This window comes from Agelaius tricolor, unplaced genomic scaffold (assembly GCF_023055355.1).
Source record: "Agelaius tricolor isolate 1412-34295 unplaced genomic scaffold, bAgeTri1.0.p SCAF_7, whole genome shotgun sequence".
Lineage (NCBI taxonomy): Eukaryota > Metazoa > Chordata > Aves > Passeriformes > Icteridae > Agelaius > Agelaius tricolor.
This window is the reverse complement of record NW_027269267.1, coordinates 30476590-30494377: the sequence shown is the minus strand read 5'-3', so window position 1 is coordinate 30494377 and position 17788 is coordinate 30476590. Positions and strand designations below refer to the sequence as shown.

The window sequence follows — 17788 nt, the reverse complement described above, 5'->3', positions numbered from 1 at the left end:
TAAATAAATGTACATTTAAGAGTTCATTAACTTTCCTTCTTTAATGCTAATGCTCCGGATTTTTTTTAAGGCTGCCAATATGAAATCTCTCATTTCATCCATGTTGAGATAACATTCATTACACAGCCTAATTTCCTTGCTCTGCTCAGCTGTATTGTTTTGCTGGGATGGTCTACATGGAAATAGTTCCCCACCCCCTTGCCCCTCCTAATATTAAGCTAGCAGCTCCTCTCCATGTAGCGTGTTTGTTAGCATCTTGGATGCAGCTAGGCAAAAGGTGGCACTCTTGATGGGGGCAGCTATGAGGCAGTGTGTGTTGAGCTCCTCTGTGCAGCAGCAACCCCAAAAACATAGTAAAAAGTGAAATAAAAATCAGCAGGGGCAACACTTCCTCCTTTTCCCTTCCCACTATGTCTTTTGCATTTACAGTGAGGTTTTGTGCCTTCCAAAACAATTGCCCCATCCATTTAGCGCTCTCGAAATAAAAGAAAAAGTTGATATCCATTTATTACTGCTCCTTGCTGCTCTCCAGGAGGCTGCTGGACATTCAGGATGGTGCCTCAGGCAGCAGGAGCTGAAGCAGCATAGCTGGACACTTGCTGTCTGTGACTGCTGGATGTGCCCAGGGAGGGACACTGACCTCTCCCTGCCTGGCAATGGCTGTCACCCATTTCTTGCAGTGGGTCTCTTTTGACAGTGGATGGAATGCAGCAAGGCTGGTAGGGTGTGTGTGGGCTTATTTTTCCTTCTGTCATGGTGTACGACCTCTGACAATGCCTCACCACAATGCAGGCTGCTTACAAAAGTGGTGGTGCTTGGAGGGGCAGGGACTAACTAGGGTTTGATTACTAACTTTTCTTTCCCCAAATAAAAGTATATATTTTGTGGCACTTCTGTGTACTCAGTGCCTAAATATTTAAAATTGTTGAGGACATCTCACCGTCTCTTTCTGAAGGGGTGCGGTCAGCAAAGAGGTGGTTTCTCTGCAAGTTGGTGGTGAGTGTGCACAAAATGAAATGGGTGCAGACTTGCCTGGGTATGCAGAGGGCCTTGGTCAAAAGGTGTCACTTGCTCCTTTCAGTTGGAAGGTTCTGCTCATCCAGGGTGATGATTACATGTCAATATGAATTCATTTAAAAAGCAGTCAAACAAAGAGAGGCAGCCCCAGGCTTTCTTCATCCAGGCTTATTTTGATGTCACTCTGCAGAAGGGATGGAGAAACTCTGCCCTTTATCTGCCATCTCTCTCAGCTGCAGAAGCACCTGCATTGTTTTAAAGCCCCTGTCCACCCAAGTGGGGACCTTGGTAGGTCACTTTGGGCCCTGCTTGGTCTGAGGTAGGAACCTTGCGTGGTGCTGGACACCTCTGAAGTGATGCTGGGTGGTTCTGATGCCATGTGGCAGGCACAGGGCTTGCTCTGGTCACTTGTGGTGGTTCCCTTCAACCTGAGTAACACAGTCCCTGTTGCAGGGACTTGCTGGCCATGCCACCAAACTGGGCCTGATGCTCCTTCAGGCAGTGACCAAGACTCCATGGAAGCGTTTTGTGGTGAAAGTGCCTGTCAAGGTGTAAGATGAGAAATCAGCAGCAGTCTGCATTAACAGACCATGTAATTTTGTATCTACAAGTACATGTTTTATAATCTTGATCTAAATTATTTTCTTGATGTTCTCCATCTGGCTCATTTTTAATTATAGTTGCCAGAAAGAAATTGTTCTATGTCAAAGAGACCATTGCAGGGCATCCAGAGAGACAAATCGGTGTTAGGAGGGGTGTGTTTAGGGACTGGTAAAGCCATTAAGGTAGGGTGAAGAACTGGTTTGAATGGGGGCCAGCTGATTTTAGGTGATGTTTCCAAAGGAAGCCAAATGTGCTCTAAGCCAACTGTGTCCATGTGGGAGGTATGCCTCTATTCTGATTTAATTATTTTCTTTTGTTTAAGTTAGTTGGGGATTTTTTTGTGTTTTTTCAGTAGTGTGCTAACTAAATCATCTAGGAAGGTTTCAAACCAGAAAAAAAAAAACAAGGATTAATAAAATCTTCTTTTTGGGCAGCTGAGGGTGCAGATCTATTCTAAGAGAAAATGAGTGATGGTGGTTTCAGTAAAGGTCACTAAATCTGGACACAGTGTGGTGGTGACTGGAAGAATGGGATGATGACTTCAAGGATGGCTCTTGAAGAGGGCATTGTCCAGAGTGGGGTCTCAAGCCAGATAGCTCAAGAGCCCCTTTAGAAGCAGCACCTGGTGTGGTGCAGGAAGCTATGGTGATCACCTGCAGAGCAGCAGGGCTTGATGCAGCGCCCAGCCGATGACTGAGGTGTCTGGCAGAGGGGCAGCACTCAGCACAGCGTATCTTCCAAAAAGTGTGTGGTTTTTGTGGCCTCGTGTGAAAATGCGTGGCAGCCTTGCTGCCAGTGTTGCCAGCAAACCCCTGTTGGTCAGCCTTTCCTGCTTGGTATTTGAGGAATGAATAACAGGGAAGTCTGTAGCCTTCACTTGGTAAGGGAATGTTCTGTGCCATTTGAGCCAGGAAATGAGCAGTCTTGAAGGGATCCCAGTTGGCTGAATGGACTGCAGTTGACATGACTGGATTAACAAAGGATCATCCATAGTCTTAAACTGCACAGCTTCACTCCTCTTACCCTCCCCTTTCCCCTGCAACATCCCCTTCTCTTGCTATCTTTTTTAATCTATTGCCAGGTGAAGTGTTTCAGTGGCTGTGAACTGAAACCTGCATGAACGTCAGGCCTCAGGCAAATCTTTCAAAGCTCCTTGGGGAACCGGTGTTGTTTTCCAGGTGAATTGTCAAGAGAACTGCCTGCCTTTGCAGTTCTCTTTCTGTCTTCTCCCATCAGACCAAAACATCTCCTGCCGGTGGCTGTGTCGAGGGGGGTGGGCTGCTGGGCAGTGTGCTGGGAGTCAGCAGAGATGCCTTCTGACTGAGCTCTGCAATTGACCTGTTGTTATCCTGGGAAAGTTAGATTGTGGCTTTCTGCCATGCTTTTCCCACCATCCTTTCTCCCCCCCTCCCCTTTCTTTTCTTCCTATTTAGGCAATGAGCTGTTTGGGAGAAGGAAATGCCTCTGATAATGTATATCCAGCATCTTTCACAGTGGGAAAGCTACCACAAAACTAGGAATCAAAGTAAAAAGTCAGTGAATAGAACTCTCTTTTTTTCTTCCTAGTGGGAAACATCTTTTCACTCTCTACTCAGAAGAACAAAACCGATAATAACTGTGTATCTTTCTGTGCATTATTTCACAGAATGCAGTACTATGCATGAGTAAATTGTCATTATTATTTCTTCAATAGGCAGCTAGTGAGCCTGTGGATATCAAAAGCAGAATAGAGAGTATGTTATTTTCTGTTTTGCTTTCCAGGCATTTGATATCAAGATTTAGACAGAAGGAAAACACAAGAGCTCTGTCCTGTCTTTGACTTTATAGTGACAGTCTTTAACAGCTCTGGTTGGTTTGGGTTTAGAAATCATCTAACGGGATGACTTCTTGTGTATTTCTGCAGTGATTTTCCTTGTTTTTGCAGTCAGTTTTTTTTGCTCGATTTTATTCTGGAAGTACTTTTCATGCCAGATAAACATTATCCTTTTTGTTTACATGTTCATCTCCTTTGCTGGAACATATGATTATTAGAACGCTGTATCAGTAGAAATAGCATAATTTTGGCTGCAAATGTAGTTAGGTAGACTTTTTGCTTAAGAACACTTTATTATTTATTTATTATTTAAGTTTTTGGTTTTGACCAGGGAGGTTGTTTTCACTTTGTGCCATTCTGTCTTTTTGCCTGTCAAAAATATGTTCTGTTTCCTCCACAAGCACTACTCCCAATGCTTTTCACAGGGTAGACCTGATCTTTTCAGGGGGTGGAAAAAAATGCCACGTAGAGTCCAAGTTTTCACAATGCAAAGTTGATCAGTCTACAACTTTCTATGTTGCCAAGTGACAGAAAGAGCTGATGGTAAACATGCCTTGGAATAATAAGTTATCATTTATTGCACTGGGGCGTGCAACCCAATAACAGAGTGATTGCTTCATGGCCTGTGGCCTCAGGCTGGTAGGAGTTAAGAATCAACTGAATGAGAAGTGAAATGGAAAGTTATGTTTGCCATCGGGGCATTGTACAGCACTCACTACTAAGAGGTGGTGCTGTGCTATTTTCACTTGATGGCATGTCTAAATCTGCTGCTTCTGTGTGCAGTGTGGCAACTGAAATTGGATTAGTTGTTCGTTTGTTTTTTTCAAATCAATTCCTCTTCTTTCTGCAACTGTCAGCATAGAATACTGGGAGCTGGGAGAAGTTTACCAAAGACTTAATTGTGTACAGGGCACAGGATAACCCAAACTTGCAAGTAATGAGTCACAAATGGTGCATTCCTTCCTTAATGTGTGATGTTGCCCCACATGCTGCTTCCATGCCATTTAGCTGGGGAGCAAGCTTCCAGGAACAGCCTCCCAGAGGCACGTTAATACACAGGTCTGAAACTGTGTTAGTAGGAGAATACGTTACTGTGACATAAATATCTTGGGTAATTGGGGAAGGTAGGGTGGGGAAAAGAGGTAAATTAACTGATGGAATTTCTTTTGCACTTAATTTGCATAGTTCTTTGATAACATTAAGGCACAATAGAAAAAGAGCACCATGAAAAACAGCACATAACACCACTTGCCTATGAACCTTTCTAAACTAAAAATTTTACAGTAATAATGTGTGCAAAGTAAGAAAGAGGCAAGAAGTAGGTGTATTAACTGACTTGGAGGGTGTGGGAAGACTTGAAATTTATTATGTTCTGCAGATCTTGGCAGTCTACCACGGATTCCCCTTGCCCCTCTGCTTTTCAACATGCATAAAGCCCACTGAGATGAGAAATAAACACCATATTGCTATCAGACATGACTAGGAATGTGCTTAAGTAGTGGATTCAGTTTAAGATCCAGTTAAATGCTGCAGTATTGCTGTGTTGATGAGAAGAACTACAGCTCTATGTATATGAACTTGCAGTCATCTGCATGAGAAGAAAGAGGACAAGATTTGAGGTTGGCAGCCTCAATTCCATTGACTTGCTCATCCCAAAAGGCCATTTAAAAATGCAGTGGTACAAGTAGCACTCTTAAAAATATTCTTAGGCTGCTTCCTTGGGAGGATAAACCAAGTGCTTTAATATGAATAGAACCGTGAAATGAGGGAGAGAAAAGTGGGGAGAATGTGTAAGAAACAAGAAGTAGTTCAGAAATTTTGGTGAATAAAATCTTAATGTGGTCTAAATGAAGGGAATGTGTTGGCAGGCTCATTTCCATGGGGACAAGCTGACAGTGCTGATGTTTTCTTGTGGTTCCCATGCTGAAACCCAGTAAGAGGCAAACTCTCACTCCCAGGATGAGGTAGCCTTTTCTACCTGTTGCTGTGCCACTGTTTGAAGAAACCTCTGCAGCTTCTTCAGTCCATTGGCTTTGGAGACAGTCACCTTCTGCTTAGCAAGATCCTTCTAGGTTGCTGTTGTCTACATGGCACGTTTCATATCCACACAGCATTCTGGCTGTGGGACAGTGTCTTGTGATCCTCAGCCTCTGATATTTGGCGCCTAGCAATATTTTAAGAACCTGCTGTTTTCAGTCCGCATGGGTTGCATTTTGCAATATTGCAGAGCTTTTCAGATATCTAAATGGTAATTGCTAACAATTTGCCTGGAGAAACAAAGCTGCAAGAAGCTCTGCCTTGCCATGGGGATGCCTGGATGCCCCGAGGGGCCATGTGTCCACACTGCACTAAAGCAGAGGCCTCATTCTGCATGAAAAATGCTATCCCAGTGGAGAGGTGTCGCTGAGATGTGGTGTCTGGATGGAGCCTTGATGGTTACTGCATTTGTAAAGTGCCCTGTGAGCAGAATTTAAATAAATTTTAATCCCAGGAGATTTGAGTTCAGAGGGTTTCTCCCATCTATGATTTCTGCAGTTCTTTCTTCACATTCGATCACATTGCAATTTTATTATTGCTCTCTTTAACACTGACAAATTTTTCCAAAGCAAAAGCTGGCCGTGAAAATCTGACGATTGGTTTCCAAAATGGGAATGCTTAGCCATTTCATGTTGCAAGCAAAATTATACCAGCATGCTAATAGTTTGACAGGTCTGTTCTTGAGCAGAGCTGTTAAGCAAATAAACAAACAAACAAACTCTCTGCTCATGCTTATATGCTGTGCTTGTGGTGTTTGTTTTTTCCCGACCTCTGAAAATATTTTTAATGAAAAGAATGTGGCTTCAAATGTCTTTTTTACCTCTCTCATATAAATTAATGTCATGCAGGCCATCCCTCCTCCTCCCCCCCCATATGTTGCAGATTTTTAGAGTATAAGTGCTCCATACATTATGAAAAGGGTATTTGGAGTAATTTTAAACAATATTCTGAAGTGACCAGGGTTTAAATTTGGTCTGGGATACTGAGCAGACCACACTTCCCACACTCTGCAGTTCCCTTGCTTTCAGTCCCTTAGGAGGGTTATGTAGAAGCTTTTCCTCTCCCAGAAGAAGCAGAGTGAAACATGAGCAGTGGCTGTGTTCTGCTGTAGCTGGCCCCAGATTTCATAGGGACACTCGTGGAGGCACCAGCAGGATCCCGTAAAGCTGCAGGGGAAATGTGGTGGAGCTGGTGCACATTAGTCATCCTGAGTGGGCCAGTCTCACAGGGAGGAACATTGACTTCAGAAAAGCTGTGAAGTCGAGCACTTGGAAATTTTAGGTGTCTCTCTGGAAATAGCAAGCCCACCAGTAGTTAGTAGATTTAAAAAGACAAATAGAGTAAAAATTCCATGAAAATGGCATCCTGTCCTGCTACTTTGCTCTTCTGCATGCCACATTTTCTGCTTGAGTATATTCTGCCACCATTTTAGCACCTCCACTTTGCTGCAGAGTGAATGGGGAACTGTATTTCACTGCTTTTTTAAAAAAAGTTTCTCTCCTCAGACCTCCTTTGTGTTGTGAGCGTTTTTTCTTCAGAGATGTCTTTGTTTCTCTGTTATCTTTAGCATATTCTTTTTGTACCTAAAACTGCACTTCCCATGTCCTTGGGCTTTCAACTTCCTTCAACAAAGCTGGAAAATGGGGGCAGAACTGAGAGTAGGCATTTTTCCACCTCAGTGTAAGCCATTTTCCCCTCCTTCCTTGTGGCATGGTAAGTCTTGAGGAGAGGACCACAGGCTTTTGTCATTAGGCAGACGTCCATGGTGGGAAATTGGAGTTGGAAATCTCCTGGGCTGGCTGAAAGACTTTGGTTCAAGAAGTAGTAAGGTCAAGGTGAGGTCAGTGTTGACTACTGCACACGTTACGACCCCTAACTTTGTTTCAAAATCAAAACCAGCTTGAGACCAAGCTGTAAAAAGAAATGCCGGTGGTAAAGCCAGTTTACAGAGCAAGCAAAGCCTGAGCACAGTAATGTATTTATAGAAAGCACGTGGATTGGTTAGTAAGGGGGAGAGTGAAGCACAAGAAGAGTTGTGGAAGAAAGCTGAGGCAGTGAATTCTGCAGCATTTCATCCTTCTGAGTGCACCAGTAATGCCTGGCCATTACTTCCATGGAGGGCATTGTAAGGTGTGAAAGGGTCAGGATTTCTCTAAAGAGACTAGTGGTTTGGGGTGCTTCAGTTCTGGGGTGCCAGTCTCAAAAGACCTTGTAAAGAGGTTAATGTTAGTCCAGGCAGAAAGTACACTATTCATGTCCATCATATAGGTTTCTGCCTAGGAAACTCAGAAATTGTTGAGGAGAGAAATGAAGGAACTATGACTTCAGTTAAATGTTTAGTTGCATTCTTATCATTATTTGTGAAAAAAGCAAAGACATTTAATGGGCATACCTGTTGCTAGAGAGCTTGACGGATGCAGATAAGAACATTTGGAGATGGTGCTTGGGAAAGTGGTTGGGAGCCTGGGCTGTTTGACTGGTTTAGGATAGACTGCTGGGTATTACACTGCTGAGTGTAACAATGGAGAGCTGGAAAACACCAATATTGGGACCATTTCTAAGTGCTTGTTTAGGAAAAAAAGTACACAACAGCTAATTGATGTCTCTACCTCGTGTAAACATACATTGGAGAGAAAAAGGCTTTTGTTAGAAGTCAGCTGAGGCGAGTTACAGCCCACCAGGGCTGGAGGGGCCTGCCATGCAGCTTGCCTCCCAGCCCTGTGATCTGCATCCTGCTGGCTCCAGCTCTGTTTTCACTGCAGAACAAACCAGTTTAATTTCCTGGACTGCAATCCCCTGCCCCACCCCACAGTTTGCTTTTTTTCTGTGTTAACTTTCTGCCATTTTAGTGATCTCAATCAGCTTATCATATGATACAATGAGTGCCAGAAGGAGCTCAGTGCTCCTGGGAGAAATATGTGACAGGAGGCTGGAAGGAGGCAGAGGAAGGAAGGGTAGGAGCTCCCTGCTGCAGGAGCTGGGATCTATTAAGTCAGCTCCAGCTGTACTGAGAAACTGTACCCGTACCGTGGTGCAGCTGAAGGGAGATGACGTCTTGTTCTTGTCTAGCCATTGTGAGACAGGCAGAGAGAGCTCTTGCAGGTCTGATGCATCCCTTGCAGAAACCCCACTTTTTTCACTTGGAAAGACCAACCAGTGAGAAATGTCCTAAGTCCTAATCATGGGCTAATCATGTTTACTAGGTAAAGCATGTAATATATCAGCTAGGTACTAGGTATTGGTTCATACAAATAAAACATGCAACATGTGGAATTTATTCTGGCATGTTCATAAACTGTCATTACTGACTGACTATGAGCTTTGCTAAAGTAAACAGAAAGGAAGCTGTGAATATAACCTGTTTGTACTTGATAATCATCATTTTAATGTGGAGAAAAAGAAATGGGCACTGCAATTTGAAGAGGAACACTTTAAATTTGTTATTGTTGTTTTAGCTATCTAGAGCTTTTGTGGTATTTCCTAGGAAGTATCAGAAGGGAAGTATCATTGCTGGGGAAAACCCAGTGACTGGAACTCTTGTCCAAGTGTTTTACTCTGTGTTAGCTGAAGGGATGGGTGAGATGCTGGTGCTGACTGTTCTCTCTCTCTCCCTTACCAGGGTCGCCATGTCAAAACGGGTCAGCTGGCAGCCATCAAGGTCATGGATGTTACTGAGGTGAGTAGAAGAGCCTTCTGCTTCATTAGCAACTGTGTAAAATTTAATCATGAGATGGTATAAGGCTTACATCATATTTCTGTTGAAAGGCATGGTCCTTGCATGTGAATGTTTGCTTGCAGGACCTGACCTCTCCAGTCCATCTGCCTGAGATTTCTGTGTGCCTGTGTGCTGGGGCGTTTGGCCTCCACAAATTGCATTGTCCAGTCCCAGGGCATATTGGATGCATGTAGCACTCTCTTAGTGCTACAGAAATTCTTAGAAGATGGGGAAAAGGTTCAGGTTGCTTGCTTCCCACTTGTTTTCTCTGAAAAGTATCATCTTGCTTTTACCAAAGAAGAAGATGAGGTGTCAGCTTGTCGTAGAGGACAGTGTTCTCCCTGGTACATCTGCAGCCTACAAAGGGCATATGTTTATTCAAAGGAATGAGTCCCTTGTAGTTCCAAGAAGCCTAAAAGCAGAAACATCTGCAGGAATGATGAGCAGATTGCTAACAGAATTCAGCAATGTAAAGTAGTTACAGTAACTGACCCATGGAGATTTACTGTGGAGCTTTAGATGGGAAAGAGGGGAAATTAACCCAGTCAAAGAAATAAAAATATATGCCTATATTTGAATCCTTGGGCATCTTGCAGTTTATGCTGTTCAAAAAGCAATCAGTTTAAATTAAGTTTTCAAAACAGATGAAGAAAAGCATGGGCTTCTCCCTGTTACTCTATTTGTGGTATGTAGAGTTCCATTCACAAATTAACAACTTCAAATATAAAATCAGATGAGATACTCCCATGTGATATCTGCAAAGCTTGACTGATACTGCTCTTCTGGAGAGAGGTTGTGTCTTTTCAAACTGTCATATTCTTCTGAGCTCCTCAGTCTTGCACAGGGGGAATAATAACATTAATGCGTGTATATTGTACAGAGCAGGGGGTCTTTGGCCAGGATGGTTATAGCAAGCAAAACTTCTGCAAGGATATTGCTGCAGAATATTTTATAGCTTAGTGTGGGTATAGGTGCAGCAAGTAAAAATGGCCTTGGACACAAGGTCCTAGATGAGTGGTGGGGTGTAATGGGTAAACAGGCAGGAGAGGAGGAAAACAAGAGACAGGGTTAGGTCAACTGATAGGGCTTCAGTCTTATCTCTGAATCTCTAGTGATCGATGGGCAGTGTGACTGTTGCTCTCTAACTTCAGCTGTTGTGTCTGCCAACAGCTAGATTCCTTTTTTGTCAGATGGCTTGATAAAGATCAATTTTCAGCTGAAGATTTTCAAAGGCAGCCTTCATGAGGAGGCAATGCTTTTTTTGCTGCAGTTAACAAGCAGAGAAACCAAAGAGGAATGAAGGTACATTGACACACAGTGAATGTTCTTTGCACAGCAAATGTTTTCATCTGTGCAGCAGTTTTACACAGGGCAGCTTGCTGGACTGTGCATGACAATGGCTTCTTCCATAATACTAAGATTGGCTCTATTGCACACTCTCTGTTTTTAATAGCATGTATTAATCACAAACAGTTGTAATAGAGAGGTTGCACAGAATAAAGAAAACCGTTGAAAAATGCTGTCTTTAGTATATCTTTAGTACGGCTAAGTTCATATTGCAGGAGTAAGTTTTGAAACTTACGGTAATTTTTGTCTGGTTTTGAAAAGCAAGTTGTATATTGGCACTGTCTTTTACCTCATAAGTACAATGCTTTTTTAGGGGTGAAGAGTAGTCAGAGGGAGGAGTTTGGAGATTTAGCTAGCCCCATGCAGCTTAAAAGCATTGTCATTCCTACCAGGGGAGCTCATGTGTTTTCGCTTCAAAGAAGAGAGCTCACAGAGACTAAAAAGTGTAAATTCTTCCCAGTTGTACTAACTCAGCTCCACTTTTTAACACCAGGCATGGGTGATACTGTTGCATGTACCATTTCCTCAGTGGCAGATGTGGCTACAGGATGTTCTTGTCCAGCCTTGTTCGCTGGTTCCTTGCCCGTTTCCCAACACTTGTGCAGGCACAGCTGCCTTGGGGTCAGGTGGTGACCTGGATCAGTGAACAGGCTCTGGTTCCAGTTTTAAAATACCCTTACTCCTCTCCTTCCCCTGGTTACTTACAGGCTGGATTGGTTCATTGATTGAGTTCAGCACATGATGTTGCAAACTCTGGTGTGGTTGCTGTGAAGAAGGTGGCATGACACTGGAAAAGATCCAGTCTGGCCATCAGGGAAAGGGCCAGCAGCTCAAATTGATATTTCTGCCAGAGACAGCCATATCCTCAAGCCATAGCCTCAGTTCCTCAAGGGTTTATTTCATGAACACCTCCTTTGCTGGCAAACAATGTGGGTCCATCCTGGTCCTAGCTCACCACAACTTATGGGGACAGTGGGAGGAGTGAACATGGGGACAGAGAGGTCAGTGACTTCCACCCTTAGCACTCTTCCAAAAGAAATGCTGAGGGAACCACAGCCACAAATTCACCTTCTCTGCCTGCTTTAAGAGCTACAGTTAGATGAACTGCTAATGGTAATACCATATCCATGCCCATGGAGAAAGAGGCTTGAGTGGAAACTTTCACAAAACTGAAATTGTGGTTTTCTGATGAGTGGTTGCTTGAAGCTGTAGGTGATTTGTGCCTATGTGCGTGTTTTATTGGCAGCGTTATGCCTTTCTGCTTAAATTCAAGCGGTGCCATGGGGGATATCTGATTATTCTGACTAACCTGAACTGAGAACAGACACAAGACTTCCTTTCTTCTGGGATACCTCTGATCCCGTGCTTGTTTTGCCAAATGCTTAACAAATTAGAAAACCTAATGTATTGGCATGCTCTGTGGGCACACCCCAGATTTTCAGTTTTCAAGGCCATGATTCTGCAATTCACACATTGCTCAGGATCAGTGAAGTTATGTCAGTTCTGGGCTGTAAAGCTTTGATCATCCACACAGGAGGGATGTCAAAGTCAGAGTGAAGGCTTTCCTTAAAATGTTTTGGTTGGCGTGAAGAAAATGAGGTATTATAACCTCTGACTCGAGGCATTGGAAGAAATATTACAACTCTGGAGTGCACATGGCACTGTGGAAATGCTCTTCATCCTTCTCATCTTTTCTTGTGGTTTTCTCTTTAGATTTTAATTTTGAAAAGAATGGTGGCAAGGATGAGAGAAGAGGAGGTAGGCTGAAGCCTATCAGCTTGATCTTTGAATAAATTATGACTAGTTAGTTCTGCTGCCTGAAATGTTGGGGGTTGTTGATGTGCATAAAACTTCCCTGCCTCTTCTAATTTCCTCCTTTCTAAACAAATAAGCAAAATACTTAGAAGACTGGATCTTTACTGATCTTGAGATCTACAGCACTAAAGCAAAGGCTAATGGAACTGTAAGACCTAAAGATCTATAGGTATCACTACAGAATGGTGCACAGGTAGGCCTTCTTTTGACTTTTGAAGGGCAAAGCTGCAGTGCATGTAGGCTGAAAAAATTTCACTGGAGTGTAGAACAAATAAAACTGAAAACCTCACCAGTTTTCATCAATGGAAAGCTATTCTTATTCCTTGTTGCAATGAGCCCAATGACTGTAAAAGGGGAACAGTGCAAGCTATTGGCATATGTGTGCTTTAAAAATTGTTTTACGAAATCTGCATATGTAGGATGAATCTCACGCTGCATGCTTCTTGTGAGGGAGGCATTATATGTAGTCTGTTGTTAATCTTTCTATTGTAAGGTCTCAGTTCCTTTTATGACACTGGTTTGGAGAAGGTGCTGTTCAGTCCATGTTGATCCCTTCCACTCACTGACCATACTGTTAGGTTTCCATCATCGTAAGATTACCATGACTCCCAAGATTTAGCAGTCCCTGTTTACTTAGAAGAATCTGTTTTCTTGTGAAGCAAATAGCATTTAAAACCTTAGCAGAGCTTACTTGGCAAATCTGCCTGCATCCAAGCTGTTAACTTGCATTACACCCTAAAGCCTGACTCTGCTCTAACTGCTTTGGAGCCTTTCCTTGCAGCTGCACGGTTGTTTCCAGCGTCGCTCCTGTGTTCCACTTCCAGCAATGCTTTTCTCTTTGAAAAGTTTAGTAACTGATTTTGAGGGAAAAACACAATTGCTTCTCTTCTGTTTGTTATAACCCCTGACGCTGCTGCTTCTTCCTCCTACCTCTTCCCACACACGCTCTTGGCATCCCTTGGGAAGTTTTCCGCATGCCTTTTTTAATAGCAGCATTTCTCAGCTCTTGTGCCCAGTGTTTCATGACTTGTCCAATCTAGTCTGTGTAAAATTATGCTAAGTAAACAACTGGATACTGTATCCTGCTGATTTATGAAAGAAGTTGGATTGCTTTTAGAGCTTGCCCGTCTTGCTCTTTCTGTGTGTCCTCTGCAGAAAAATTAACAACCTCAGACCAAAGCCTCCAGGCCTGCAGAGAAACATGGCACATCTCCCACACCTAGACAGGAAAGGCTCCCTGAGTTACTCATTGCCATCTTCCTTACTCTGCTGACTCCTTATTTCTGTTGCAATAGGAAAGTCACTTGGATTGTTGTGAATCTCTATCTTACAGGCTACATGGCCATAAGATAAACTACATAAACTACAATCATGTGGATGATTTGTCCATTTTCCATAGGGCATCTCAAAGCAGTCTGCAGAAAAACTGCTGTTAAATAAAAACGTGGGTTCCCACATAAACTAGCAGACAAAATGAGGGAAAAAATGACATAATAAGCCAAACCAAATGTTTGCAATATTATGTTCTTGTTTTCCCCATGAAAACTGAAAGACAATCCATGAATTTCAATCTATTTGAAGAAGGAAAAATAAAAAAAGTTGATGGCTCACTCTGGAAGATTTGGGTAATACAGATCCTTGTGGCCCAGTGCAACAGAACTGGGTCAAGCCAGCCTGGAGAAGCTGAATAGGGGCCATCCTTTTAGTGTAGAGATATGAATGCAGTGCTTTTACCTGGCTTTATCTGGCTTAGTGCAGCTGCCTGATAAAGTACTTATGTACCAGTCCGGGCCTGTACTTACTGTGAAGTTAGCCAAAGCAAACCTAAAGTTACCCGAGTTACCAAAAGTCTGTGGCCTTCCAGTGTTTCATAGGAGTCACTTCTTCTTAATGTGAATTGGGGAAAATTGATAAGGGACCTAAAAATCCAGATTGTTCCATGGAGAGTACTGGCACTCTGCTTGCTTGTCCCTGCAATGAAAGATTGCTTGCTACTAATCTGTACAACATTCTGCAGTCTTTGGTTAAACAGTTACTTGGCAAAATAAAGAAGTGTTCTGTGGAAAAGAAAAAAAAAGGAAAGCTATTTACAATCTTGACAGCCCTGCTGTCCAGGTCTCCTGAAGCTGATTAACCTCTGATCTCTTCTAGGGATTAGGCTAAGGAAAAAAAAAAGTTGCTGGGAATTATATATTACAGTTCAGAGGAAAACAGAGCTGGACAGAGTGGTCCCTTGAGCTGTAACATCTGGTTTTGGGGGAGGTCAAAAAGAGCTACAATAGTCTTGCAGCCAGTAGGGCAGCCTTTGTTGAACTGCAGAGCATTTGTATAATTGACTATTTCCTTCTTTAATTGAGATCCCTCACCTACCTCTGCCCTTGCCCAGCAGCTTGGCACAGTTCTCCCCTCTGCTTTTCCATGGACCTGATGCCAGGAGGTTCAGCCCTGGGTGCTGGTGTCTGTGTGGGACTGGGCTCTGCTGCAGCTCCATGCTGCTTTTTATTCTGCAAGACTCCTGTTTGGGTCAGGCAGAGGTGGTCCTGTCCATCTTCAGGGCGAGGGCAGGGCATAGAGCCTTGCAGGGGTGCCAGACGTGTCACAATACCCCTGCCCTTGGGTGGGTGGGAAATTTCTTGGATTGCCAGCTCATAGTTCTAACAGAGTAGAATGACATTTAACTCTGAAAAGCCTTTTGTCCTTACAAGGAGCAGTGACTTTATCTCCCAGCAAGGCAGACGCATCTAACACCTGGTTTAAGTCAGAGCTTCAATTTCTGGACTCAACCCAAGAAATTTCCTGGAGCAGTACTGGCACCAGTTGGGATAAAGGGCAAACTTCTACTCTCTTCATCTGATTATTCAGGGGTTAGCAAGATTGTTAGGCTGGAGAAGCTTATTTGGAAAGGGGAGGATATCTGGTTTGATGCAGTTGCAAGGAAACTGAATAGGGAGCTTCACAGGCAGTTTGAGATCAGGGGAAAAAGCTTTGGCTCTTACCAAGCAGCTTGGGAAATTATACTGCTGGAGAGAGCTGATGTTGAGCACTAAGGCTCTGCATTACTGTGTCCCTGTGAATACAACTTTGCACTGATACTGTGTGAGGGGAAAATTGGCAAAGGACAGAGAAGAAAATGGATGTAAAACATTCATACATGCTTGTTTCTCTGTGCTTATTTCAACCTATGTTTTCTCCTTATGCAAGATTTCCACCTGAGAGGAAGACACTTTGCATGCACAGCCCATCTCAGTTGTCCTTGTGGGCATACCTCTCTATGTATTTTAACAAGCTTCTTTTGGAAACCTGACTGTTTCAAGGTTGAAAGAAACAGATATGTTCCTTTTGCCATGAAGATCCTTGAGGGTACCATTGCAGCACCTCTCAACAGCCATAGAGCTTTAGCTGTAAAGGTTTCATGGTGCTCATTGAGTAGGATTCCTGTTGCATGGCTTTTTCAGTTGAGGCTGGGCAGTGGCTTCATGCTCAAAGTTGATTGTGGAACATAATGTGAATGAAGTGTAAAGAAAGCAGTGTTGACTCTGCCTTCTCATCTGTATGCTTATGTCTGATGTGCAGGGTTCTTGTCCTGTCTAGCAGAAAATGTTTTACCAGTGCTCTGTAAATTGAAATGTAGTTTAGATGACACAACCTGAAGTTATGGTTACATAAAGGGAACTTTGCTATAGTTTGCAGTGTAGAAGAATCTCCTTTGTTGTAGGGAGATGGCTTTAAAATTTTCCCTACCTGGCTTTAAGAGAAGCAGATAGCACTCTGCTATAGCATGGCAGAGGATGCTCAGGATATGCTCCTCAGCTGTGGCACCAAGATCTGTTATTGCTCATCAGTATGTGAGAGCACATGTTTAATATTGGAGCATAATGGAAATGGCTGCAGCTGACTTCTATAGGCAGAAGAATAGGATTGCATATTAAGAAGATTTCTCTGCAAGTCTTGAGTTCTTTGGACAAGTCTGGACTTGTTAAAAAATTTCTTTCCTTTGGTCTGATGGTGCAGCTGCAGTGACACACTGAGAATCATCTAGGTGAACTTGTTACCATCCTTGGGCACTGTTACTTGTCCAGGTGGGCAATACTCATGCATTTATGCTCTAATACTGTGCCTATTTTTCTTCAGTCATGAGGCTTGATACCTGCAATCATCTGAAGTCCTGCTGTTAGCAGTGACAAAGAGGTCACTAATGACATGTGGTTTCATATGTATACAAGTGACTGCTGGCATCAGTCTGTGTCCTGGACTCTGAGCCTTCACCACTGTTAGCATTAATGTGGGTAGCATGCAGATGCTTTCACAGCTGAGATATTTTACCCTACAGGTCATACCTGCTCTAACATGAATTTGAGCAATAATAACCTGTGCAAATTCAAGTGATGGAGCATTTCTTCTGAGCTGAGAGGAGCATTTGTGCAGGTGGCCTCAGTGCAGGTGATTTGCTGCTGCCTTCCCCAGTGCTGAGCTCTGATTGTCTCAGCTGTCTAAAGAGGTTCGAGTTCTGATGGGAAACAAATGTTTTGTATGCAGATAATAGCAAAAAGTACGGGACTGCATTTTTTATCCTTTCTATCAGACACAGCACAGCTCAATTTACCCCCAGTGAGTCAGACACACTGTCTACTCAAGGATAACAAGGCAGCCCTGTCAATACAGTGTTAGAGCATGTGTGCTCTTGCCAGTTTGGGCAGAGTGAAACCAATAAGGATTGTGACAGAGCATTGTGCTTTCGTTTTAGCAGGTTTCTAGGCTGAACTCGGGTCTGCTGAGTATTCTTCCTGTCTGCATAGGCAACCAAAAGATCCCAGGTCCAGTATAAGCTGCTATCTTTCAGAGATACACTTTAAAATCTGGCTTGGGCATTAGGATCAAAGTCAGGGAAATTAATTCTCTGTTTATATTAAAGGCGATATATCTGCCTGAAATGTAATCTCTCTTGACTGTGTTTAATTGTATTCTTATAAACTGCACCTGCCTCTGGGCTCCTCCTGTTTTTGCTGCAGCATTCCATATTTTTATCTTGACTTCCTAAGGAAATGAGGCTTCTTGGTGATACTGAGCATGTCCTGCCTTCTTTTCCACCAAATACCATTTGGATCTGCTGGTCGACTTCAGCCAAGTTTAATGAGGAGGAGAAATTCCAGAGATACAAAGTCCTGACAAGTTATGTGAAAACTGGCAGGCTGCATGGAGAAGGGAGGGGCCGAAATTTATAGCCTCTGCTTTGAAAATGGTAGGCAGACCTTAGCCACCTTCCATTATCAGTCAGCTGGCCACTGTTTTGCAGTAAATCATGAGGAGAAAGTAGATCACTTCATTTTTATTTAAGGAAAAAGTTCTGTGCAGTGTAGCACATGAAAATTACTTTCAAGCATTTTTAAATCTCCTCTGGTTCTTTCTTTAGTTTATGAGTCCACAAATCTAGTACTGTACAT

At 43.1% G+C, this 17788-nt stretch overlaps 1 protein-coding gene across 1 annotated transcript in view; it reads left to right on the top strand.

The window, feature by feature from the left end:
* MAP4K4 (mitogen-activated protein kinase kinase kinase kinase 4) overlaps positions 1-17788 on the top strand; it is a 165890-nt gene that overhangs the window by 70211 nt on the left and 77891 nt on the right. The window contains exon 3 of the mRNA XM_071430786.1: positions 9090-9146. Coding sequence (XP_071286887.1) covers positions 9090-9146 — 57 coding nt within the window. The remainder of the gene's footprint in view (positions 1-9089; positions 9147-17788) is intronic.